Raw genomic sequence first — 27,287 nt, 5'->3', positions numbered from 1 at the left:
TTTTGCCTGCATCCGTTTTTTTTCTCTACCTCTTCCTCCCTCAAACATCTTCCTCATTCCTGCTTCTGCTCTTTTCCTCCCTTGATTTCTTTCTCTGTTGCTGCAGTCAAATGAAGTTAAATCTTCCAGCTGCTTGGCAAGAGGCATAAATTAGCAAAAGAGAATTAAAGCTCTGCCAACACCTAGCAAGGCAACAAGAAAAACAAGCAACATAAGGCTAGAGCTTGTAACTTCCTGGTCTTTTTTAAGGAATGCACCCAAAATGTAAAGCCATGCAAAGCTGTACACTGATCTAATATCTGGGTGATGTTAGCATTTACATAAAATAGAAAATGTTTAGCAGTGACTCCAGGTGGTGGCAAGGGGATTGTGTCCATTCTTACAGCCTTTTTGGGCACAAACGTGTATTTTTGTCTCTTACTTTTATTGTTGTATGTCCGATGTATGAAAGGTCAATAAGAACGAAAAGCACTTTAAAATCTACTTGACAGCATTGTCATCTCATCACAGTGTATCTTTACTACACCTGGTTCTAAAGATGTATGAAATGCAGTCACAATCTAAGAAAAATACTCCACATTAACAATATCAACATCTGCACTTGAATATTGAAAAATATATGTAAGGCAATGACACCCCCTATGTAAAAAGCACAGATTTACATCACTAACAGGCGCTTAACAACACTTAAAAGAGAACACCACCCAGTTTAAGAAAAAACATCATACTCTGATAGCATAAATTGAAAGCCATCACTGATGATAAGGAAACCATGATATTGTTATGTTACCTCACATACTATGCGTATTTCTAAAGCCAAATAACACATTCTTCTTCTTACAAATTAGTCAAGCTAATGTTTCCTGATCAAAGCTTTCTGTATAGCTGAAGTTACCAGTTTAATAACTTGAAAAATTGTTCATAAGCTACTTTTTTAGCTTTTAGCTTTTAGTTTTTACATTTATTCTGTTATTGTAACTCACAGAGTTTTGTTTAAACAGTTAGTTTGTTACTGCAAGTCTTACACAGTAGTTTAATGTAGATCTAGCTGCACACAAAAAAATCTAAAATAGTCTTTGATTTGAAGAAGATCTGATTCTGCTAACATCATGACTGCATAGCCCACATCAATCTAAAGAATATATGCCTTCTTAATCTAAGTGGTGTCATCTTTTAAGACACAGTAGTCTTAGACTTTGGTAAAAACTAACCAGAATCCTCTGCTTACACATTTATATTAACTCTAACAATCAGCCAAATGTATGCATTATTCTACTCAATATTGGTCCTTGTTCTAGACATTTTAAGCAAGTTATACACCCTCAGCTGACAGCACTGTATGGATGTGGACAGAGAAACAGTAGCAAAAAATAGCTTTCTGATAGATAGATAGATAGATAGACAGAGAGAGAGGGAGGGAGAGAGAGATACTTCACAAAAAGAAACTTAAGGGGCCCCAATTTACCCAAATAACCTCACTTTCATTTGATTTCCTGCAAAATGTTGAAGTTTAACATAAAATATGAAACTTGTAATTACCAGGTTTGATGAACGGGGCCAACAACACCCTATTCTTATGACTTAGTTACTTGACGTACAAGATCAATGACTTGCAGTAAAATTAGAATTTTTTTCCTCTGAGGCTGTGGTTGAAACAGATTTGCCATGTAGATTATTCAGCAAGCAAAGTGGTGATTGCATAATTTTATTGCCCTGTATTGTGGAAATATTGTGCTGTCCCTGGTTATAGAAACTGAAAATGTGCTGGTGCATGGTCAAGGGATTCCATGAGACTTACAGTAGACTCATCTACCTGCCTAAATACTGACTCTTAAAATAATCAAAGATTTTTGTCAAATACTTTTTTCTTTTTGAATTGTTTTTGTGCATCATACTCCTCTAACATAAAGTGTTTGAGGTTAATTTGTCATATTGATATTTTCCTGTAATGTCACAGTATCACGTAAATGACAACATGGACAAAAGCACACATATAGCACAAGGTTATAGAAAAGCACTGATGCGAATATTAGAAAATACACAACACTCCTGCATTTTAAATAATATTACAAATTAATTATATATACGCAGGCACATGTGCTCAGATCAAAAAGTGAATAAACACATAGTGTGCACTATCTTTAAGAGCATATCCTGTGTGAGTTTATTAATAAGAGACCAAGACTAGCAAAGTTCTGTATCTTTTCTAATCAAACTCAATGCAAACCAAAATTATAAAAAGCAATCCATATATTGTATCCAAGCACTAATTCATTTATTTCTTCTGTGCCACTGAGCGCCACCAATGTCCAGAAACTATCAACAACTTGAATGAGCCACACAATAACCCTTTGAGGTTCAAGCCATCATCAACTTGTCCTCCAAGCCTGGGAGTTAGGGAACAAGCTAATATTTGAATCAGACAGTTTTTAGTTTCTTGTTGTTCCTTTGATAGCCAAGTTTGAGAGAACAATTTTTTGAAAGAACAAAAATGGCATTCTGATAGTATAGATTTAGGGTGATCACTGATGATGGCTTAGACTTCAGAATGCTGACCTTCTACATCCACAAAGCTGTTGACAATCTGTTTACAAGTAAGATTATACCTAGGTTCACATCTACCCCTTAAATGGAATATTTCAAGACCCTATCTTGGGCATATAGAGCTCTCATACCAGAATAAGGGAATTTATTTGAACTGTAACATCAACTAAAATGGAACCTAACCCCAAGTGGTCAGCCTGTGACCCATTTATGATTAGGGCTGGGGTTGGCTTTTTTTTTTCCATCTAGCATATATTTAATTTATATATATATATTTAAAATTTTGTCTATTCAGCATTTTGCTAAAACAAAACCCAAACCCAGCCCTAAATATTTACAGGTCATTATTTTGCATTTCGTAAATGGGGCTGTATATATGAGAATGTGCCCAGATAGTGTAAGAACATCAGAGACTGTTGCTTTGGTGTTTTCAAAGGATTTTTTACATTATCAAAATAACGCAGGGCTCCTCTCAGGTTTCCTTCTTCAAAAACGAAACTATTAAGATACAGCATTCAACTGGAAAGACTCTACATGTTGTCATAGAAGATTCATTTCTATTTGTTTTAGTATCCCTTTTGAGCAGACTTTAGCTGAAACAGATGGCACTAGGTATTAAAGTCATTACAAAAAAGCCAAAAAGCGTTGAATGTGGATATGATGCAAACAACAGCTCGTCAGGCAGTGATGGCAGGTTCCATACAGTAAGAGGACACTAATAATTAGGACCAAAGTTCCAGAAGAGTTAAGCTAGATATTTATATTTTTGCTGCTAAGCTTGACTTGTCATATAGCAAACTATAATAGATGTTCATCACAACATTATTCCCAATATTCTGTAAATTTCTAATCTAGGTTTTCTGTTCAAAGTAATCATTACAAAGCTTGATAGATTGTTCAGAAGACTGACAAAGGGCTGTTTAAGGTTCAATTTCCTTAAATGTGAGTACCAAGTAAAGATTATAATGGAGTCAAGACACATAAACAATAAATGGTGGCCACAGTTTCCCATATAAAAACGTGAATCATCAACATTGACACTGCAGTTTGCAAGAAACACGATCTAGTATACTGGTAACATTCCACTGTTTATTACTGGCCTACTGTGTTCAACATTCCCCCCCCCCCTTTTTTTATTTTTTTATTTGCTTGTTTTAAGAAAATTTGTCATTAAAAATCTTTCTATAGTATATTTGTTTTCTTAGAAAATATAGAAAAGAGTAATTTACAGCTATATTACACAAATATCCTCTGGCTTTTGTTTTGAAACAAGTATGACACATTTTGTTCTTTTGCAGCACATGGTGTTACAGAGTATGCATCCAAACAACAAACGTAAGTCACTACAGTGTAGCAAAATAATAGAAAAAAGAAAAAAATACATAGTCTTCATAGAGAGAAATTAAATACATGCATACATACAATACAGTGCCATGCAAACACAGTCCAGTCTGGGAAGTAAATTGTTTAGGATTTGCATTTCTTTCCCATTTCATTTGCATTTCTGTCAACGTTTCATGCCTTCTTGCTATACATACACACCATGGCTTTTACATAAGACTGCAGCTGCTGCAGCAAGTAGCTTGTATAAAACTCATCATTTCTTAGTAGGGCCTGGTTGATGAAAGTGAAACTACACCAATTTTCAAATAGCAGAAACTTTAAATAATCCATTCATGGTAAATTAATACAGGCTGAAGTCTCCTTTCCACAATTGTCTATCATTCGTTCACTGATTTACACATTAAGTCATTTTAATAGTGTTTTTGAGAACGAGCCATTCATCACACAGATGTATGCACTCATTTTGCGAACATATGCACATATTTCACACTGACATTTGGTCCAAATGAACATTCTTACCTCCCCACCCCCAAGCTGCCCGATTATTTTCCCTGTGTGAGTCACTTTCTTGATGGCAGCACAAAGGGATGAAACAGCAGTGTCCCCTCAATGACAGCCCTGTAAGAAGCAGCTCGTCCCCTAAGAAGGTATTGGCCTTTAATCAGCCACATCTGCTCACATATGGGGTCTCTCTATCACATGCCACCAGCTAAGACCTGCCTGCTAGAGGTCAGAGTGTGATTGGTATCTTTGAGGGCAGCTGACCTTGGGTGTGTTTGTTTTGGGGCTGCAACAGAGATCCTTATCGGGCCTTGGCACACGTAGATAATTCTGTTTACCTTCTGGGGGAGACGGGAGCCATTTTTGCACTTCAAAAAGTGAATTTTGAAAAGGGTATTTGCAGAGGACAACTCAAGTTTTTGATGGAATTTTATTTTGAAGGATTAGATCCAAATGCACTGATACTATATTGACAAGACCAGCTTTAACCCTGCAGGTGGCAGTAATGGTCTTCACCCTCACTTTTACAGTGTTGTTGTCACTTCCCATGCTAACTGTTGCCCACTATTTTCTGTAACCTTGATGGAATAACTCATTAACGATTTCTTTAACTTGACCTCTGAATAACTCTTGCTTTCCTGATTTCTGTTTTCCTACTTGTGCAACAAAAGCTAGATTCCTTTGTCTTCTTTTCACACTGATACTATACTTTACAGCCTGTGCTATAATTCACATCACAACCTGAGCAACATCAACCAGCAATCCTTTAAATAAGCTCAAATAACTTGTGACTTCATGTAAATGTTCAATCTTGCCAATACGTTTGTTCTGTACACTGTTTGGCACCACTGCTGTACTGACTCATATTCAGACCTTCCAATTTCAGTAACAGTAAGCTTTTGGGGACAGTCACACACTTTTTTTTGGGAACATTTTCTGGTAGGAAGTTCGACGTTTCAAGCCACGGAAACACTCTTTACTTTTGGTTTTGCTGCTTGGGTTCAAAAGCAGTTTAGGATTTAGTTAAGTCATACTCTAAGAATCAGGCTTACTGCCTTCTCAAAGACTCCTGCATGACTGTCACTTATCACTTCCTCTTCATATGCTGCAGCCCACTGCAGTTCCTTCTGCTGTTGCCTAAGACCTGATACAACCTCTGAATTAAAGCAGAAATATTTGCTTCCCGCTTATATAAACCTTGACAGTTCTAATCACACACTGCAATGTGCAAGATAATTCTTCATAATGGACACAGTGTATGCCATCTGCCCAGTTCAGCTGTTCGGTTATTTATAATGATACAGAAAAGCATGCAGTGTGCTTTCAGCCCACTGTTTCTCTCTTTCCACGCAATTTGGCTTTGTTTCTTTTCACCTTTATCAAGGTGTGAGGAGTAATGTGTGTGCACAGTCATTGTTTGCACAGTTTTAATTTGTACACTCTTTATCGCTCTTGCTGCTTTTGCCAACTTGTTTGAATGTCCTTGGCTTAATAGACTGCTATGATCCTCACTCATTTTGAGAAGAGGGCTGCAGGAGACAAACACATAATTACTAATATTTAAATGGAATAACATACTGTGTGTTCAAGATTTACTTACAGATTGAGCAAGCATGTGTTCTGCTAGCTAACTTGTTTCTATATACCAAAGAGTTGGAAAAGAGCCTTAGAACCATGACCGTGTTGCAGTTTGTGCAAATGAGATACACTGTCCAGACTGAAGGACTACACAACTGACCAGTAGGGCTGTACTCGATTCTGGCCAGCTTAGCTGCTATTGGCTAGGAGTGATGACCTCTCACTCCTCAGGGGTAATGTCATATTCCCCTGCACCTCAAGAGGTACCTCAGCATCCAGCACTACTATTGACTGCTATCCTTACAAACTGTTCAGACGTTTGTCACGTGATCCGGATTCTCCCTGACTTCAATGCACTCTATCTCCTCCCTTTCCCTTTCCCTTTCTCTTTCCCGCTCCCTCTCCCGCTCTTTCCGCTTGGCCCGTTTCTTTTTCTTGTGCCTCTTTTTGGACGGCGGGAAGAAGGTCAGGAAGACAGGCAAAATGACAAAGCAGTGCAGCACAGTGCAGCCCGCAGTGAGGAGGGAGCACTTGAACAGTGTGTAGGTCAGATTGGAAGGCACAAACACCAGGGGCATGATCCCAATCACAAAGCAAGATGTGTTCTGCAGGATGGCAGCCCCGTGCTCCTCCAGTGCCAACTTGATGCACTGCGTCCTAGTGTGCTCGGTGGCCAGCACAAAAGTGTACAGGTGTGGTGCACAGTGATCCATGGCGAAGTTGAGGGTATAAATAAGGCACAGGATTGAGATGCTGTCCATGCCGACATTCCAGAGAGTCATCAAACCCAAGACACCCAGCTCCACGGATGTAACTGTGAGGATGAGCCAAAAGTTTCCCAATGGGTTGATGACCAGGAAGAAAGTGAGGATGAGGATGGTGAGTACGCTGAAGCCTGAGGTCAGAATGGGGGAGATGACAGAGGAGCTATACCGGTCCATGAACACAAACGTTGGATTGAAGGCAATGAATTTGATGCTGTTGATCAGCATCAAGGGCCGAAGCTTTTCCAAAAGCTCCACCACCTCCTCACGTTTCTTCTCAGTGGTTCGTGCTACCAAGTACATCCTTGAAGCAATGATGTCATACTCGTCAGTCTCGCTGTTCTTGGAAAATATGATATCCTCTGTGAAGTGCTGGTACTCTGGGCTACGCAAGAAGGAACCTTTAAGGATGGTGATGAAGTCGTTCTTAGTTGATGCACTCACATTCACTACCCGCAAGTAGTGGAAAAAGTTGTCCATCCAGGAGATCTTGTTGAAACCGTGACTCAAAGTCTTCAAGTGCTCCTGCACTGTGGAGTTCCAGTACTCAATGGGTTCATAAATATAAAATCCAATCACTGGACTGTAGTTACTAAAGTACTTCTGCTGAGTTAGAGCGTACGAAACACTTGGAGAGTTACTCGCCAACAGGTTCACAATATTTGATCCATCACTGATTTGTAAACATCCCATGAATGAGAAAGAAGCATAAATAAGATAGAGAATGACCACAAATGGTTTGACATAGGTGTTGGTAATCCATTCTGTGTAGTGCTCTCGCAGAAAGTGTTGGATGAAGTGATTCTGGTATGGTACACTGTCATGGTGTGTGGACAGGTCATGGCCATCACTCATCATGGTTTTAAACCATGTGGGCTGGCGGTCCAGGTACTCCACTGAGGGGATTTTACAGCAGAAAACACTGTGGTAGCGGTTCTGCTCAAGCTGTCCAGCAAACACCAGGCAGGAGCCATAGAAAGAGAAAACATAGAAGTAGTTGACCAGGATGGCCACACACATGCTCTGGCAGAAGATTTTCACTGACTCGATGTTAGTAAAAGGGCTAGCTCCCATGCCAAACGTTATGATGTAGAGTGAACTGGTCATAGTGTAGCACACCATCACGTCGGCAAACGCGTCTGCAACTCGCTCCTTGAAGGGGAGGTTTTCCCTGGTTCTCCTCCAGCCCGCCAAGAGCTCAAACACCCCTTTGGTTCCATGACCTAGAAGCAAGAAAGAGAAATGTGTAAATTCTAATATGTACATGCTACCAAAGCAGGCTACGACTACTCTACTTGCATTATATAAAGATTTTAAAAGTACCTTTTTTTTTTTTTTTACCTCTAAGCAATGTGGTTAATGGTGTAATTTGTGTGATTAGACCGAATTGAAAAACAACAAACCCACAACAAAAATTTAATTTGAAGAACTAAAAATATTGCAGAAATAATACATACACCGAAATGATTACATCAGTTTATTTATTTATCTGTGTTTCTGTGAAACCTTGACAGCAAGTAAGATTTGTGACAGATTAAGAGCTTTTGAAAGTATGCATTAATATTTTTCATTCAAGTTCTGTTTGATGTGAACCAAAGAACAATCCAATCAAGGTGACCTTGAAAATTCTCACAATGTACTGGTACTTCTAGCATGGGACTTGTTGAATGTTCACGTATGTGTTTTTTCCCCAACAACCACCAATGCAAAATCCAACTTCATAGATAAAAAGATAAACAACAAAAGACAGTTATCGCAATCATTGTTAATTTTTGCACACACAAAAGCTATATATGGATGCATCTGCTTTGGATGTAATGACTTGACAGAATATTCACAAAGCTTTTATTTAAACATTTTCAGACACTAAACCAGGGGTCTAGGATGGAAGGACTTTAAATCTTTAAAATCTTTAAATATGCAATGAGGTACTTGGAACTTGGTTATATACACATGCATTGGACAGACGTCTGCAGTTGTCATCATTTTTCTGTATTTCTTCCTTAAAAATGTCAGTGTTTGAAAAAGCCAAATAAGAGCAATTGACAATAATCCCTAAACTCAGTATTAAAATAATGTACAGGCGCCAGCCTTCGAATAGATGAAGCTATGGTATCAATTTGAAAACTCTGTGTTGCCCCCTTTTTCGAAAACCTCAAACTCGATATTTTTAGTAGTACTATTGTATCAATTTCAAAATTCTACGTCACCTCATTCTGAAATGACGTAGGATTACATACACAAACTTGGGTGTCCACGCCGGCCTCGTGAAAGAGAGAGAGAGAGACCATGATTATTAGTACACTCTTATTTTGGCAAACCAGAATAAAAGTTCAAATTCAAATCTGAATATGGTAATCGCTCTTCCATCTCTCTTCATTTATGAGATAGAGTTTTACACCATCCTCTTTACCACACATCACTAAACAGCATCCACATATGTCTGCAGCAGGCCCATTCATGTGAGTCAAATCTGTGGGATTTTCACCAGTCAAAAATACAGCCATGAATGCACAACCTTCAAAGGCATGAGAAAAGCCACAGTGCAAAACCTCCCACGCTGGAACACCCGCCCACCCACGCATGCTGTTCATTTATTTGTAAGATGCTGGAGCTGGAATGCTACAAGCAAATGTGTTATGAATTTCTGAACATGAGAATCAACTTAGTGTTTTTCCAGCATGAAAATATCTCAGCATACTGCATTTAGCCTATTCGTACATTTCTGTGCCAACATTGGCATTAAAATGTCTCTCTCACATGTAGCAGGTGGATATAGAAGTAAGAAAAATTGCCACCCTTGACAGCATTATACATTTTCCCGTGTTTGACACACTGGAAAAATAAAAGTTAATTAACTATAAAGGATTAGTCCTATGTAATGAGTTGGCTAGATGGCTCTTCCTGCTTTTAGTATTATTAAGCCGTACAGCAAGTCAATTAGTTAGTGTCAGCTGGTTTAGAGGTGGAGAGAGAGAGCAAATTTACTCCCTTGGTTTTTACAGCATTAAACTGAGGGAGTCCACATACGTTACCCCTCACCAGTTACCAAATAGGATGTTAAATACTGTGTCATTTTCTAGACGTGATTGGAAAAGCTCTGGGATTCATTACGGTGACTGATTGCTGGCAGGTGGAAGTGGATAAAAATAATGAGCCCATCTGGTAAAGCGTCCCTGGTTAGTAGCAGTACTAACATTGAAAGAGAACATTTCTAACCAAGATATTTTCATGACTGCACAAATTTGCATTTTTGTTTTGAACAATCTTTGCTGGTGGATCATTTTATTTTATCAGAAAAAAAAGCAGAGAACAAAACTGTCATATGAGTAAGAGAGAGAGAGAATATGTAGAACGCACTGTAAGTACCTAACAGTAAATTTATTCTTATTTAAAATCAGGGATCCATATCTTCAGCTTTATTTGACAGATAAAGTGAAGAGAGGATAGGAAAGCAGGGGCAGACATGCAGCAAAGGGCCGCAGGTCGGACTATGAACCCAGGCCGGCCACTCTCGGCCATATGGCATGTGGTCGCATGCTCAACGCACTGAGCTGAACTGGTGCCCCAGACCTTCCTTTTAACACACTGTATATCTAGAATCATCTGTTCAATCTAATGTCAATTCCAATGTACATTACACACATATGATTAAACCTTTATTTCCAAATCAGCACAACAAGACAAAATCCATCTACAGTTTACGAGTAAACAACAATAGCATCAACACCAAAAATCTTGGTTTCAGTCCCATATTTTATCTCATGCTAAACCAACATGGTCAAACACCAGCAGCTGTCTGCTTAAAATAACAGTCTAAAAAGCATGTGGTGTTCTGATGTAGTGCACACTGGTAAGACTCTTCAAACAGTTCAGATTTAAGAAGCATTAAGAAAGTAAGTTTGGCAGTGTTATGATCAAGGCTGCTTTCTAGTAAGAGTATAATTCATTTTATCACTGACAAACACTTGGGAGGCTTCACACCTGTCTCTGTGAAAATGCCTTTGTCTTTGAAAGCTTGTGCTGCTCCAATGTGAGAAGAATCCCAATTAGAAGGTAGAAATGATGTAGCAGAGTGCATGGAAAGATCAAAAACAGTGACATGCTCGCTGAGGTAATGGGTGTTCACAGCCATGTCAAACCAAGTCAGACACTTCATGTGGCGTGAACAGGGATGTACTGGTTTCACCTGAAAACTGTCCAGTCCATTGAAATCGTACGTCTCCAAGCGTATCAATTCTTCTCATAAATGTTCTGATAACAGTTGCACAGCACAAAACTATGATGTCAAACTCATGACATTTGACTTTGAACATCTGGGTGAATGCAAGCCTTTTTATCTACTCTTTTTCTACACTGACTTTATCTCAGAGGTGATAAAACAGTTGCATTGATGAATACCTCCGAAGACCTGCTTTTTTAACACAACGAAAATTGATCAGGATTTATTGAGGAACTTGTAAAACTCCTAGCAGCTACTGGCTTAGCAGAGACTTGTATTGGGTTGAGGCCTTTGAAAAAAAGTATTTTTCTGACTCACGTTTTCTTCAGCCGTTTACACAGACACCATAATTTCACGTGACAAATTTGCAGCAATTATTTTCTCGATTTTCCTGATTTTGCAAGCAAATAAACAGGTGTGACCAATCAGACACCCTTCATTTGGCAACAAGTGCACTCATAGCTCAATACTTTACTGAATATACAATGATAGGGAAACAATAAAATAATCCTGTTTGTACCTCAGACACATCACTAAACGCTGCTCAGGGTCAATCCTTTCTCTGCCTCTTCAGATGTGGTCCCAACTCTGCCAACAAGAGCTCAAACTGCCCAACTGACAAAAAAAATGAGCTAGAGATATTTCAATATCTCTAAAGGCAGCTACAGCTCCCTTTTCCCCCCGTAGTTTATGTTTTGGGAATATATTTTCGCAAAATACTTCTGATGTGTATATACTTTAAACGACAAGTTTTCATTTGAAAAATTCAAAATTTCATGTCATTTTTTCTGCCGTGTGCTCAGTGTGTAAAGGCATTTAGAGTTAAAGTTGTTTTTTGTTAAAGCCACATGCTAGCAAGACTCATTTACAAAGTAAAAGATGTTACATTTCAAATCTGTTTTTTTGCATGCATGTGTCCTGTTGCTTCTTTTGGTTTGTTTCTGAAAGTAAAACTACAATAAGGGGGGGGAAACTGTATTTTAATGGTTTTTTAATGGTTCTTTAATTGTGAGTCCTCTGTAACTACGACTCGTCACCATGTCAAACCATATTATGCCTCCATTCACTCAATAAATTCTATCTATTCCAAAATTTTCCCATTTGCTTTCTCAAAAACATCAGTTTAGAGTTTGGACCTAAGTGGTCATCACCACTGATGACTTAGACTTAGACCTCAGAGAGTTAAAAACAAAACAAAGCAAAAAAGTCTTGAGGATCAGTGGGGAAAAAATAATTAATCTAACTGATTTGTATGAAGCAATATTCACACTATCACTACATTCCCTTTTGCTTCTCTCTCTTTTTGTTTAGGGTTTGGAGGTATAGCTATAGGATTGGGTTAGTCATTACTCATTCCAATTTCATGAACAACGAGCCCATGTCTTCGGACTGTGAGAGAAAATCCAAGATGCCATTCAGAAAACTTCCCCAGCCAGCCACTGTTTTCAAACTCCAAACTTTCTTTTTTGTGGTTAGAGATTTTCTATGAGCAGGCAGCGGGGGGAATTTATTCAATGAGTGTAGAAGCAGGAGGGAGAATAGCACATGGCTGGAAGCATGACTGTCGCTCAATGCTAATCATCTTTGAAGGAAACTGACAATTCTCTCACTGTCTCGATGGTGAATTATGCAAAATTGAATGTCCAAATTTTAATGTGTGCATCCCTGCTAATACAAATGGATGACAAAGGCTGATTGGTGAGAGGTAACACATCAGCAGAGGAACTCTGACGGCCCGGTACCAAACGACTCACGGACCGGTATTGGTCCATGTCCCGGGGGTGGGGGACCGCTGCTCTACACAATAACACTGTGACTCCCATCGTTTTAGAGCTATGACTGCAAGTCTGCAGAAAAGACCACACTCTCATTTGCTGTTTGCTCTCGCCATCTTCACCCACACACAAACACACCTACACACAGACGAACTACAGAACAAGCACGCCAAATAGAAATGGCAAAAAAAAGTGACTCTGGCTTTTTTCATCTCCCTCTTTTCTCAGAGTCTGCAGGTGGTTTAACATACATTTGGTAACTACAGTGAGGAACTTCAGTACTTGGTTCTTATGCAGTATCTGAACAGCTAAGTATACTGACTGAAAGTGGAGAATAACAGCTTCTTAGAACCAATTTCAACCAGCAAACGCAATTAACTTTCGGAGTTCTAAATGATTATAGGTGGTAACCCTAACCCCAACTGTTCCCTATACAACCCTATATTATGAAATAGAGCATAATGGACGTCTTTGGAAAAAAATTAGAATTTTTTTTTTAGTCAGTTAGCACAGCAGTCCCCAACCTTTTTTGCGCCACAGACCGGTTTATGCCCGACAATATTTTCACGGACCGGCCTTTAAGGTGTCGCGGATAAATACAACAGAATAAAACTAGTACCGGTACCGAAAAAAAGAAGATTTATTCATAACACATGTGAAAAGACCCAGGAAAACCGAGTTAACGATAAAAACGATAACAAAATAACGCTGAAAACCGATAAAAACCCTGAAAACCATACATTTCACACCTGAGCCTCAACTCTCGCGGCCCAAACGATTCACAGACCGGTACCGGTCCGAGGCCCGGGGGTTGGGGACCGCTGAGTTAGCATGATTATTTTCCTGTTCCTAATTGGAATGACTTAGAAAAACAGTGTATCAAAATCTAAATTTAAATATTTGGATTGCCTGGGGTTAGATTAAAGGAAGGGATAGTCACTGATGACAACTTAGACCTTTGGGATAGTGGGGTTACCAATGAGGTTAATCCTAGATCCCTTGTTAGTTTATATCTACCTAGATGCAATTTTTTTTAATGGGGAAACAGACAGCAACAAGAAGTACTCATAAAGGCACCCCACTCAGGCAGTTTTAGAGGAATAGTATTGTGTTTTGTATATATTCATTTTGTTTTCTTAGATTTCAAATATGACATGATGTGTGGACGCAAACTATAATCTAATATTTAGAATCCTCCATATACCAATATAATTACCTAAATGGCAGCAGAATTTTAATCATAGTTTTTAAAATAGCACATTTTATGAAAATGTGACCTTATGTGACCTTAAAGAAAAGGTCAGCAGTTTAAAGTAATGTCCATCCATCTATCTATTCTCTTCCGCTTAACCTTATCAGGGTCGTGGGAGGGCCAGAGCCTATCCAAGCTACCACAGGGTGAAAGGCATGGTACATCCTGGACAGATCACCAGTCCATCGCAGGGCTAACACGGACAACCATTCCACATTTATCATTCCCTATTAGTCTATATGATGTCAATACAAACACTGGTAGTAAGTTTGAAAATTCCTCTATATAGTACTGTCACTTTGACCTTCAGATCAACCTGTTGACCTTGAAGAGTGAAAGTCAAGAGTGAAATCATATTTTAATTCTTCACGCAATACTTTCTATATGATCACAGTACACACCAAACTTGTAAGAATCACAGTTTCTAAGTTATAAGGCTTTATGTTGATATTAAGTTGACCTTGAAGATCTTGGTGGATATAAACCAAAATTTAATGAATGATTAAAATACTACAGTCCACACTCCTATAAAGTGTTATCATAATTCATTGTGTTCATAGACAGAAAACATGACATGCATACACGAACGCAAATCCTACAAAAAACATAATTCCCTTGGCCGGCATAACTAAAGGTGGATGTGTATTTGTCCTCAGTCATTGCACAGATGTACTGGTGTGCAGTACCTGCAATATTTTCTAATGTCTAGTCTATTTAAAAGAGAAGCATGTTATATTGTAGATTTTTGATTCTGAGCACTAGTGTGACATTCAGATCACTAAAGCATTGCAGTCTTCTTTTGTTTCAATTAAGGCAAATCACGAAAATCAGGTCATAATCTTATTTTTTGTAGAACCAAAAGAGGTCAGGCAAGCTTTTATCTGCTGTAAGCTGGTACTTACACTCATGACCTTCCTGTCTCTAGCACTGGCTGTTTCGTTCAGGCCGGTTTCTGGTCACAATTACTAATTTGTGATGTGATCATCTTTAATAATTTGTTTTGACAACAGTGATCAACTTTTGCACTGAGACAGCAGCTTCGACACATCTATACACCCTCTGAACACTTGCATGTACTCACCTTTTACCTTTCTGTCTAATGTGGTACAGCCTGTGCTGCCTGCCAACCACTACAGCAGTTAGTCAGGAATCAGAGAGGGATAAAGAGAGGGCAACAGATGAGAAGCTGTAGCTCAGAATAAAAGGATGAAGAGGTGAGTGGTGTTGTATCTCAAGCCTCTCCCAGGCTCCAGGTACAATCCTTAATGGATTGTAAGAGGGCAGTTTGTCACCAGCTGTCCAGCAGGCTATTTTCTGCTGAAAAGGGAGGCGTAAGGGTAAAAAATAACAGTCCTATTGTCCCACAGTCTGACCATTGGTCTCCTATAATGAAGGTCTCGGCTGCATTTGCCCTCTCCTCCTCTGGCCCATACCAAAAAGCTATCGAGTAATTACACCAAATTACTGCTCTAAAACTTCTGGGGCACACACACTTCCAAAACACATCCATCACATACTGAGAGAGCATGCCAGCTGCTCCCGCCCACCGTGGATTCTCCCAATCAGGATGACTGTTAAACGTACTGGCTTATCACGCAGGTGGAGATGACAGAGGAGCCAATATCACAAGGAGGAGGTCTCAGACAAGAAAAGTGACCCAAACTCAATAAAAACGGATGAGCGGAATGAAAGTGAGGACGAACACTGGGGAACCCAGGGGCAATCTTCACATCCAAATCAATATCTAGGTGATGACAATAGCAATAAACACCACTTTGCTTTTTTTGCAAGCAACAGGTAAATTTCTCCCAAGTTTAACCTCTATAGTACCTGCTTGGCTAATTGCAACTGGTTGCCCATGCTGTGTTTTACTTAGATGTGAGCTCAACCCTGTTCAAATGAAAAAAGTGAAAATATTCCTGGAGCGTTCTGCAAATCTTTGATGTGGTAAAAAAAAAAAAAAATCCTGTAAATGCTTATTGTTGGGTGGCATCTTAGGGCTTTAAGAACAACAAAACCAAAAACACAAAAACACTCGAGATAGGTACACGCAGTAAACTGTTATGATGTGGGAATGCTGGACTGCATCTGCCGGGTGTCAGGAGTAGTGTCATGGACGAGAGAAGGAGGACCCAATCGCTGGACTCACAGGCAGGTAGGTGAAGGTGGATGTTTATTGCCGAAGGAGTGAGCAAACAGTACAGAGGGAGGAAATGGCTGGCTGGCTGGCTGGCTGGCTGGCTGGCTGGCTGGCTGAATGAATGAATGAATGAATGAACAAAGGACTGGCTGGCTAACTGAACATACAGACGACACTAACATCAGACGTACATCAATGACACGACAAGGATCGGATGGAACTGAGGACTTAAATACACGCTGGGTGATGAATGATTAGAAACCGGTGAGTACGCAGCTGAACTTAGTCTGACTAATGATACATGGAAATAACTGGAACACAATACGCAGGCGGTATGCTGGCACAGAAAACACAGATGTGAAAATAAACTGAACATGACAAAACAGAAAACACTGGGTCAACGACCCAGGAACCCTGACAGTACCCCCCCCTCCAAAGGCCGGCACCCGACGGCCAAAAGAAAAAAAAACAGAACAGGGCGGGCGGAGGGTGCCCAGGACGGAGGGACGGAGTCCACACAGAGCCAGTTCAGGCGGGCGGCCACGCGGCCAGTGGCTGAGCCCATACAGTTCAGGTGGGCGGCCACGCGGCCGGCAGAGACGCTGAAGTCAATCCGGTGGGTGGCAGCGAGGAAGACGGCGGCGGCCACTGAGCCGGTGCGGTGGTCGACCACGCCGGTGACGAGGAGAAGGCGGCCAAGGAGCAGCTGCAGAAGGCGGCGCGGGAGCCGGCGGAGACTGAGGAGCAGCTGTAGGGCCAGGCAAAGCAGAAGCCGAAGCTGAATCTGAGGCCGGACCAGGTGAAGCAGAGGCCGAGGCAGAGTCTGAGGCCGGACCAGGCGAAGCAGAGGCCGAGGCAGAGTCTGAGGCCGGACCAGGCGAAGCAGAAGCAGAGGCAGAGTCTGAGGCCGGACCAGGCGAAGCAGAGGCCGAGGCAGAGTCTGAGGCCGGACCAGGCGAAGCAGAAGCAGAGGCAGAGTCTGAGGCCGGACCAGGCGAAGCAGAGGCCGAGGCAGAGTCTGAGGCCGGACCAGGCGAAGCAGAAGCAGAGGCAGAGTCTGAGGCCGGACCAGGCGAAGCAGAAGCAGAGGCTGGACCAGGCGTAGCAGAAGCAGAGGCTGGACCAGGCGAGGCAGAAGCAGAGGCTGGACCAGGCGAGGCACAGGCTGAAGCTGGACCAGGCGAAGCAGAAGCAGAGCTAGGTGACAGCGAGGCAGCCGCAGGTGGTGGCTGGACGGGCTCCTCGGGCCCTCCAGCTGACGTGGTAGGAGGCTGGACGGGCCCCTCGGACCCTCCAGCTGACGTGGCGGGAGGCTGAGCGGGCCCCTCGGACCCTCCAGCGGAGATGGGAGGCTGAACGGGCCCCTCGGACCCTCCAGCGGAGACGGGAGGCTGAACGTGCCCCTCGGACCCTCCAGCGGAGACAGGAGGCTGAACGGGCCCCTCGGACCCTCCAGCGGAGACGGGAGGCTGAACGGGCTCCTCGGGCCCTCCAGCTGACGAGGCATGAGGCTGGTGCGGTTCTCCTGAACACCCAGCTGACGAGGAAGGTTGCTGGACGGGCTCCTCGGGCCCTCCAGCTGACGAGGCATGAGGCTGGACGGGCTCCTCGGGCCCTCCAGCGAAAACGATCTCAGAACCAGTGGGCACTGGAGCCCCTGGCACACACAGGACAGAACCAGCAGGTGCAGGGACCTCTGGCAGGGAAGTGGCCGGGCCAGCGGGTGCGGAAACCCCTGGCTGAGGAGCGGCCGGGCCAGCGGGTGCGGAAACCCCTGGCTGAGAAGCAGGGTAGCTCACAGCTGGCTCTGGGTGCTGTGGCTGCAGGTCCGGGAACTGAACAGGATGGTGGACGGGCGACTGGACTACTGACTGGAGGACAGGAGGCGACTGGACTACTGACTGGAGGACAGGAGCAGACTGGACTACTGACTGGAGGACAGGAGCAGACAGGACTACAGGGGACTGGAGGACAGGAGCGGACTGGACTACAGGGGACTGGAGGACAGGAGCCGACTGGACTACAGGGGACTGGAGGGCAGGAGCGGACTGGACTACAGGGGACTGAAGGGCAGGAGACTGGACTACAGGGGACTGGAGTGGAAGCTGAACAGCAGGTGAGGGAACTGACTGGAGTGGAGATGCTAAGGGATGAACAGAGGTAGGCGAGGCTGACGACGGAGCTGAGGTTGGCGTGGCTAATGGTTGAGCTACAGACTGAGCTAGTGATGGAGATAAGGCTACAGCTTGGGCTAGTAAGGCTGGTGCCTGGGCAGGGGACAGTTCAGCTAATCTAACTAGGGATAGTGCGAGGGCGTGAAAGGCTGGGTCAGGAGGTGGATGAAGTGGTGAGGTAGCAGGTGAACTGGTTAGCTCTTCCAAGCCGCTAGGGAGTTCTGGCTGGGTTCTGGCTGCCCTCAGCCTGGGCGCTGGGACAGGCACGGGAGGTGGCTGGACACCAGTCACCCCCACCCGAGAAACAGGAGCGGGCGTGGAGGTAGACTGGGTCGCAGCTGCCCTCCTCCTGGGAGCTGGCACTGGAGTGGGTGTAGCCTGACTGACGGGAGTGGAGATAACGACCGGGTGTGTGATACTGGCAGGTTTCTCTGGGATAGTTCTGGTCCTCCTGCCACCACTATTTACAGTCTTTGACTGAACAGTTTTTGGGGGAGCAGAGCAGAAAAATTCGTCCCAGTCTACGTCCTCGTCTAGGAGGGAGACTCCCCATGAATCAGAGATAAGTCTATTAGTTATTTGAGGTGAAGAATCAAATGAGGAGGGTTTAAAACAGTCACTAGAACTCACCACCGGGAGTAGCTGAAAATAGTCCTTGTTATGGCGGCGTGTGCGCCGCTTTTTCCGGGAAGAGGAAGCGGGTGGGGTACACAGCCGAGCCTCTGGCGCGGGAGCCTCCATTGAGCCGAGGTGGTAGGCGGAGCCGCTGTGCCATGGCGAGGGTGAAGGTCCGGTGAGTAAAACGGCTGGCGGGCGAGCGAGGAGCGGAGCGGCGGGAGAACGAGCGGCCGAAGCTTGGCCTGTGACGCCCAATCTCCGCGGCGAATGCTCCGGTGGGGGAACGCGGCGTCTCCGAGGCCCGCCCAGAGCCAGGCGAGTCCCCTCGAAGACGTGCTCTCTCTCCGCGAAGAGCCGCTGTTTTCCCCGAAGCCCCTCCGTCCAGCGAAGGAGCGCTGCCTCCTGCCGCTCGAAAAGTTCAGAGTCCGCTGGGTCCACAACGCGTGGTCGTGTCATTCTGTCAGGAGTAGTGTCGTGGACGAGAGAAGGAGGACCCAATCGCTGGACTCACAGGCAGGTAGGTGAAGGTGGATGTTTATTGCCGAAGGAGTGAGCAAACAGTACAGAGGGAGGAAATGGCTGGCTGGCTGGCTGGCTGGCTGGCTGAATGAATGAATGAATGAATGAACAAAGGACTGGCTGGCTAACTGAACATACAGACGACACTAACATCAGACGTACATCAATGACACGACAAGGATCGGATGGAACTGAGGACTTAAATACACGCTGGGTGATGAATGATTAGAAACCGGTGAGTACGCAGCTGAACTTAGTCTGACTAATGATACATGGAAATAACTGGAACACAATACGCAGGCGGTATGCTGGCACAGAAAACACAGATGTGAAAATAAACTGAACATGACAAAACAGAAAACACTGGGTCAACGACCCAGGAACCCTGACACCGGGGATGCAATAAGGAGACACGAATAACACTTTTGGATTGGCTACTTTCAAACCTCATGCCCCCAAATACACATGTATTTCACCACCCTGAGCCATGTTTTCCTCTAAAAAAAAAAGCAGTTTCTGTGAAATTGCGAAAGTTTTCCTGAACAATTATTTGGTTTCAAATGCAAGCCAGTCGCATTTGACTCCATCCACTCATTTTTTCCCCCACTTATCCAGTTCACGGTCAGTAGGATGCTGTAGCCTAGTGTTTCCTAACCACTGTGCCGTGGCACCCCAATGATCAGCTGTGCCGTGGAAGATTTTCTGGTTCCACCTGATTAGTACTCTAAGCCAGGGGTGCCCAATCCCAGTCCTCAAGAGCTACCGTCCTGCAGCTTTTAGACGCATCCTTCTTCTGACACACCTGAATCAACTGAATGGCTTGTTATCAGGCCTTTGCCAAACTTGATGGCATGCTGAAGAGGTAATCACACCATTTGATTCAGCTGTGTTGGAGTAGGGATGCATCTAAAAGCTGCAGGATAGTAGATCTCGAGGACTGGGATTGGGCACCCCTGCTCTAAGCTATCAACGTGAGTAATGAGAAGAACAATTACATTCTTTTCCACTAGAGGGCAGTACAATTACCCACTCTAATTAAATGGGTTTCCAACTGGCAGTAAAACAGAAGAAGACGAAGAAGAATTTACATAATAGTCATGCTGTGAGACGAGGCAGCACTTAATAGCAATAGATAAATATCTGAAAAGAACAAGCAGTCAGTGTGATTTGCGTCCTGGAGAAAATTCCAACCCAGATAAAGGCCCTAGCATGAGTAGTGGTGAGGAAAAAGCTAAAAAGGTATACTGGGGACTAGGGATGGGTACCGGTGTCCGGTGCCATCATGGCACCAGTTCTGACATAAACGGCAGTAACCAGACCGAAAAGCAGCGCACATTTCGGTGCTTTATTTCGGTGCTTTTTTTTCCTGAGCTGTGATACACTTCTAGCCAATCATTTTACGTTTCCGAGGATAGTAGGCGGGTCCAGGTACATACGTTCTTTTAGAGCAGAGCTACAGATTAAAAATGCCCATGGCGAAGCGGTCAAAAGTCTGGCTGTACTTCACAGCAAAAGATGCAAACTCAGCAGCCTGCAACAAGTGCTTTAAGCTGATACTGTCAAAGGAGGTAACACCTCAAATCTGATGAAACACCTGGCGACGCATAGCGTTTTTTTAAAAAGCCGAAAAATGCGCCGTATTTGATAGCTTGCTGTGAGACCTCACACCGAGCACATCTGCTGCGGGTGTGGTGCCTGTTATCGGACCCGGAGTTAGCAACATCCCCTAAGGTCAACTAGCAAACATCATCATAGTTACATGCGGTTGTCTTCTTGTTTGATGGCAGATACTCCCTCCACCCTGGCCAAAAAGGCTAAAATGACCAAAGAAAAAGAGGGAAACAGCTGAACATGAGAGGTTTTTGGACAAAGTTTGTGTTTTTTCCATTGTTTAAGCACTGCTTCCAGCCAAGAGTGATACCATATATGCCCCATAGCTGCAGAAAAGGCTAACATTGTTATATTTTTACAAAAAAACAGCTGAACATGAGAGGTTTTTGGACCAATTTTGTGTTCTCCATTCTTTAAGCACCGGTTTGAGCACCGTTTGAGCACCGGCACCGTTTCAAAAGTACCGATTTGGCACCGGTATCGGATAAAACCTAAACGATACCCATCCCTACTGGGGACAAACCGAACCAACCTATGCCTGGTGCGCAGGGGGAAATTATCAATATGCTTTTTTTGTGACATTTTTGTTTGGTGGTATTTTTCAAATGTGAAAATCGGTGCTCCAAAAGTTGGGCAAACAGTGCTATAACATATCCCAGCACTTATCAAGGTGAGATGCAGGGTATATTGTATGTGGTTTTTCTTATATTTGTACCTATATTTCCAATCCTGTAGTGTATAATTGGGACACAACATTACCATCTTTATTCAACTCTCTCATTTGTGTGACTGTGAATAGTGAGGACGGTTGGGGGTTGAGAGCCACGTTTAAAGATACAAGTCAATAAGCAGGTGTGTTTAAAGGTAGGGGGTAATTTTTAATTGCAATATTCAGCAGGAAGTGGAGTCTTGAAAGGACCCCGCATAACTGTTCTAAATATAGCATCAAAGAGCCATAAGATTGTTGATCTATTAAAAATGCACAGAGGGAAAAAAGTCTAATTTTTTCACATCAAAGATGAACGAGTGATGGGATTTGTTTTTTCTTGTGTTATTTTAGGAATGGTACTCAAACATGGGTGTTTCTGACAAATAATCACTTCAGACATTTTCAGAAACATTAAAGCACTTTCTTCAATTTATGAATCCCAAAAGTTCATTTTCACTTTGCCAGATTAACAATTCAGCACAACACCAACAAAAACATACACTTGCTGTGATTACATCACAAACCTTTCTGAAAGAGTCAACGTGAAGCAAAATTCAAAGGATTTCTTCTTGCAAGCAGTGACTGCATCACTCAGACTGGTTATAATGATATACAGTCATCTCATTAAATTTTTTAGAATCTAATAACAATCCAACAGCACAGTCGTCTTCTTAGGAAAACATGCTGACATCAGGTAAGTGGTGATCAATCTAGGGTTAGAGCTTTACAGAATTTTTACCTGGTGTAACACTGAAATGACGACTTCCAACCCTGGATGAGACTTTTTTTTACCCAACTGTATTTATTTTCATGCAAACACAACATAAAAGAAATGGTCAGATGCAGATATTCATGCACATAGATGCAAGGAGCTCACTCACACACAGTGAAGTGCCTATTCTCATTGGCTTCAACAAATACAGGCTGTCAAACACATATACATATAAAATATACATGCACAGATGCATTTTGCAGCAGCCAAGCAGCAGGAACACACTGAGAAGGAGAGGGCTTTGAAAATGCAAAAGACCAAATTTGCCATTTCACACCTCAGGGCAGCTCAGGAGGATGTGTTTAAAGCAGTGCCATACTCCTACTATGATTTCAGGACACTGATTGTCCTGAACTGTAGTAACGTAGCTATTTAAACACTCAGTTCTACATAACAGGAAAACGAGGTGAGAAACTGTGTAAACTTTCTCATTACACGGGACAGTGTCATCCTAAGTTCAGAATGGGCTGGGTATTTTTTAAAATACAGCTTCATATTTTTTATTTATTTTATTATTTCCATATTAAGGCCTGTCAATGTTCAAGGATTAAGTCTCTGCCATATTTGTAATGTCATAAACTTGAACAAGTCAATTTACATTGGCTTGGCTTTACCTAATGGCAGAGTCTGACTGATTTTTTGGTCCATTGCAGGAGGGACCAGGGCTGGACTGGGACAAAAAAATCAGCCCGGGCATTTTGACTAGAGACCAGCCAACCAGGTATTATAGGAAAAACCATAAAGCCTTTGAATGAAAACAAACGTCGTTGTGACAGTGATGTACACTGTCTTGTTGGTATATATGTATCAATCTAATAAACTTAAACCTACACCATCCTCCCTATTCTGGTATTCTAAACAGTACTTAGCCGAAACCCAAAGACTGCTTGGTTGAGTTAACTTCCTGAACTATCTACAACATATGGTGGAAACCTGAAATTAAGACAGAGAAGACTAGAGGTGAGACATGATCATTACTGAATATTAAAAATAATAAATGACAGATTTAGTGGTATTTTCATAAACTATTTATTTACCACATCAATAAACAGCATGGCAGGGCAAAATATTTTTTCTAACATGGCAACCTTTTAAAAGTGAAAGGAGACAGAAAGACGGGTGAGAAAGAATAAAACTTAACTGACTTTTTGATGGCATTTTACACAAAGTACTAGTACAGTATCTAGAAAATGTGGGAAAATACTGGCATCATGTACAGTACTTTCTTCTGAAGAAATTATGTTGGGACCCTGAAAAAAACTTACTATGTACAATAATGGATTTCTATAAATTTGACATCAGATGAAAACTTTGGTTGTAAGATTCGGATAATTATTTGTTAAAAGCTAGAAATTTTAAATGAGAATAAGAAAGAAAAGTATTTCTTTGTGCTCGGTAAACTGTGTTTTGCTGTTTTTGTCTCGCTAACCCTGTCTACTTACCTCTGCAGCTTCACAGTGGATTGGATCTTGCTGCCTGTAACCACTCAACTCCCCGTCGCTGGCCTGCTACTATTCTCGGCGCTATTCACCTGCCTGCCTCCCTGCCCTACACTTCACAGTGAGTGTACACGAACTGGTTTTAGCCTCTAGTGATGGGATTTCCGGCTCTTTTTAGAGATCCGGCTCTTTCGGTTCAGCTCACTAAAAAGAGCCGCTGCTTGTTGAGAGTAAAAGCGATACGCGCTTTCATGTCTTTTTTCTAAAACAAAAAGTCGCTAAATATAGCGACTAAGTCGCTAAATTGGCAACACTGTGTTGTTGTCCCTGGCTCTCTTTCTCTCCCTCTGGCTCTGTTCCTGTGCTACTGAGTGTAACTACCCCCCCCCCCCCCCCCCCTCTGCCCAGCGTAAAGCACAAGGCTGCGTGCTGAGTGAAGCAGAAAAAAGTGCGAGAGAGAGAGGCTGAGAGAAAGAGAAAAAAATATATAACCCACGCAACAGCTCGCAATAAGGAGCCGGCTCGCGTCGTTCACGTCAAAGATCCGGCTCTAAGAGCCATTTCGTTCGCGAACGACCCATCACTATTAGCCTCACTCGGACCATTAATCCCCTCCTGTCATGTTCGGAGGCAATAAGACGCAGGGTTCTCAAGCACGAACCACTTTTTATTCAATTGTAGCAGCAGTGTCCGTCGCTACATCAATTTCTGGAAAAACACATATACCACCGGTCTCCTGGCGACCTCTAGTGGCTGCCCTCATGGTAGCCTTACTAGGACAACATAAACAGATTTCACAACATCTCCCCTTTTAACAAAGGTACTTTAAACATAAAACAGTGTTGTCAGAACGCAGGACATCACGGGGATAGACTACCCTCAGTCCTGATAAGGGATTATTCTGCCCTTAGAACATAGAAAGGAGATAGTCCTCAGTCTCTGAATCTGAGAGGTACTTTAATTTCCCGCCCCCTGGAAGTCACTCTCACAGGTGTGGTAGGGCGGAGAGGAGACCCCGGGACAGGGATTGGCGACGTCTGCCTTACTGGTGGTTCTTGGGAAGCAGCCGCCCCTTTAGTGGGGGCGGCACACCCACCAGTGTGTGAATGTGTGTGTGAATGGGTGGATGACAGGTTGTGTAAAGCGCTTTGGGGTCCTTAGGGACTAGAAAAGCGCTATACAAATACAGGCCATTTACCATTTTTACCATTTAGTTGGAGTAGTCGGTGTAGCTGGAACAGTGCTCTGCTGCTGCTCCTCAGGATCAGCGGTGCCTGGGACAGGCTGAAGGTGTCGTCTGTTGCGGCGAGTCACGTTCCCATTCGCCATCTCCACTAAGTAGGATCTCGGCTCCTTAGACTTACTGATGACCTTGGCTGGAGTCGTCCACCCCTTTTCCCCGTCAAGCTTCACTACAACATCCTGGCCTGGGAGAAGCTCAGGAAGTGGACGAGCTGAATGTCTGCGGTTGTAGAAGAATCTGTAAGAGTCCTTAGCTGCAGCATCTCTTTGGCACACTGTGTCCCTATTGACTGGACTGGGCAGCAATGTCTTTTCGAGTACTGGGACGGTGGTGCGGATTTGACGTCCTGTCATAAGTTGAGCTGGGCTTGCACCGGTTGCTGCAATTGGTGTAGAGCGGTAACTCATTAAGGCTAAGCAGGGGTCAGGCTGTTTGAGAATGTACTTGGCCGTTTGGACAGCTCTTTCAGCAGCTCCATTTGACTGGGGGTAATGAGGGCTCGACGTAGTGTGGGTGAAGCCATAACTCAGTTTGAAGTCTTGGAACTCTGATGATGTGAACTGCGTCCCATTATCACTGACCAGTTCTAACGGGATGCCCCATCTAACGAACATGTGTTTAAGCTTGTTAATGACCTGTCTGCTGGTTGTTGTAGTGAGGGAAGCAATCTCAATGTCTCTTGAAAAATAGTCAACAACGACAAGAAAGTTCTTACCTTCAAGCTCGCAAAGATCAGCTGCAATCTTTTGCCAGGGGCCATTGGGCAGAGGAGTAGTCACGAGAGGTTCCCGTCGCTGTGTAGGCTTGTGCTTTCTGCAAAAGTTGCATGACCTCACCTTATGTGTTATTTGAAGTCCAATGTTGGGCCACCACACTGTTGATCTTGCGCGCTCTCTACATTTAGTTAGTCCTTGGTGGCCTTCATGTAATTGGTCAAGGACACTGGGTCTAAGTGCCGTGGGAATTACGATGCGATCGTGGTAGAGCACTAGACCATCTGATTCTGAAAGGTGGCTTCTGGCTGCATAAAAGCCTTGGAGTGGTGAGCTCTTTGCCATTCTCCGAGGCCACCCTTGTCTGATGAAGATGATTGCTTTTTGAAGCTCTGGGTCCCTCTGTGTAGCTCTACGAATTTCCTCCAACTTATGTGACTTGATAGGTTTGCTTGTCACTACGTTGCTCACATATGCCTTGACATGGCTGTCTGTCTCGGACGGGTAGCATCCGTGCAGTGGATGTCTGGAGAGTGCGTCCGCCACCACTAACTGTTTACCGGGAACATGCTCAGCAGTGACATTGAATCGCATCAGTCGCATCAGCAATCTCTGACATCTCAGTGGCGTTTTATCAAGGTCGTATGAGTTGATCAAAGGCACCAAGGGCTTATGGTCAGTTTGTAGACGTACATGACCCATGCCTTGGATGTAGCGGGTAAAACGTTCGCAGGCCCAGACAGATGCTAAACACTCTTTTTCGATCTGCGAATATCTTTTCTCTGCGTCTGTGAGCGTGCGAGAACAAAAGGCAACAGGCCGTAACTCCCCGTCATTGTCCTGTAACAGTGCAGCACCCAGGCCATAGCTGCTGGCATCCGCACTGACAACTGTTGGTCGGCCTGCATCATAATAACAAAGTGCTGGTGCAGCCACGAGCATTGCTTTTGCTTTGTTGAATGCTTGCTCCTGAGGCTCACCCCACACCCATACAGTCTCTTTTTTGAGTAGATTGGAGAGGGGGTGCAGCACTGTGGACAGGCCTGGCAGGAATTTTCCAACATAGTTTATTAATCCGAGTACCTGCCTGAGTTGTTCTACATTGGTGGGGCTGGGCATCCTGGCAATAGCCTCCACCTTGCCACCATCAGGTTTCACACCATCCGCACTGATGATGTGACCGAAGAACTGTAGTTCATTCTTTCCAAAGTGGCACTTGGACCTGTTGAGCTTAAGTCCTGATGCTTTGATTGTCTGTAATACTGCACCTAAGCGTTGGTCATGTTCCTCTTTGTTAGCCCCGAAAACCAATATGTCGTCCATCACGACGACAGTCCCCTCTAGGCCCTTGAGCAAGGTGCTCATGAGC

At 43.4% G+C, this 27,287-nt stretch overlaps 1 protein-coding gene across 1 annotated transcript in view; it reads right to left on the bottom strand.

The window, feature by feature from the left end:
- Positions 1-6,278: 6,278 nt before the first annotated feature.
- The window catches only part of ptchd4 (patched domain containing 4), a 67,414-nt gene continuing 46,405 nt past the window's right edge, over positions 6,279-27,287 (bottom strand). Inside the window, exon 3 of the mRNA XM_085373380.1 lies at positions 6,279-7,954. Within this exon, the coding sequence (XP_085229506.1) occupies positions 6,279-7,954 (1,676 nt within the window). The remainder of the gene's footprint in view (positions 7,955-27,287) is intronic.

Source organism: Diplotaxodon limnothrissa, linkage group LG15, assembly GCF_057381915.1.
Source record: "Diplotaxodon limnothrissa isolate DT_005_m linkage group LG15, D_limnothrissa_male_GT1.1, whole genome shotgun sequence".
Classification (NCBI taxonomy): domain Eukaryota; kingdom Metazoa; phylum Chordata; class Actinopteri; order Cichliformes; family Cichlidae; genus Diplotaxodon; species Diplotaxodon limnothrissa.
This window is presented reverse-complemented; position numbering and strand designations above follow the sequence as displayed.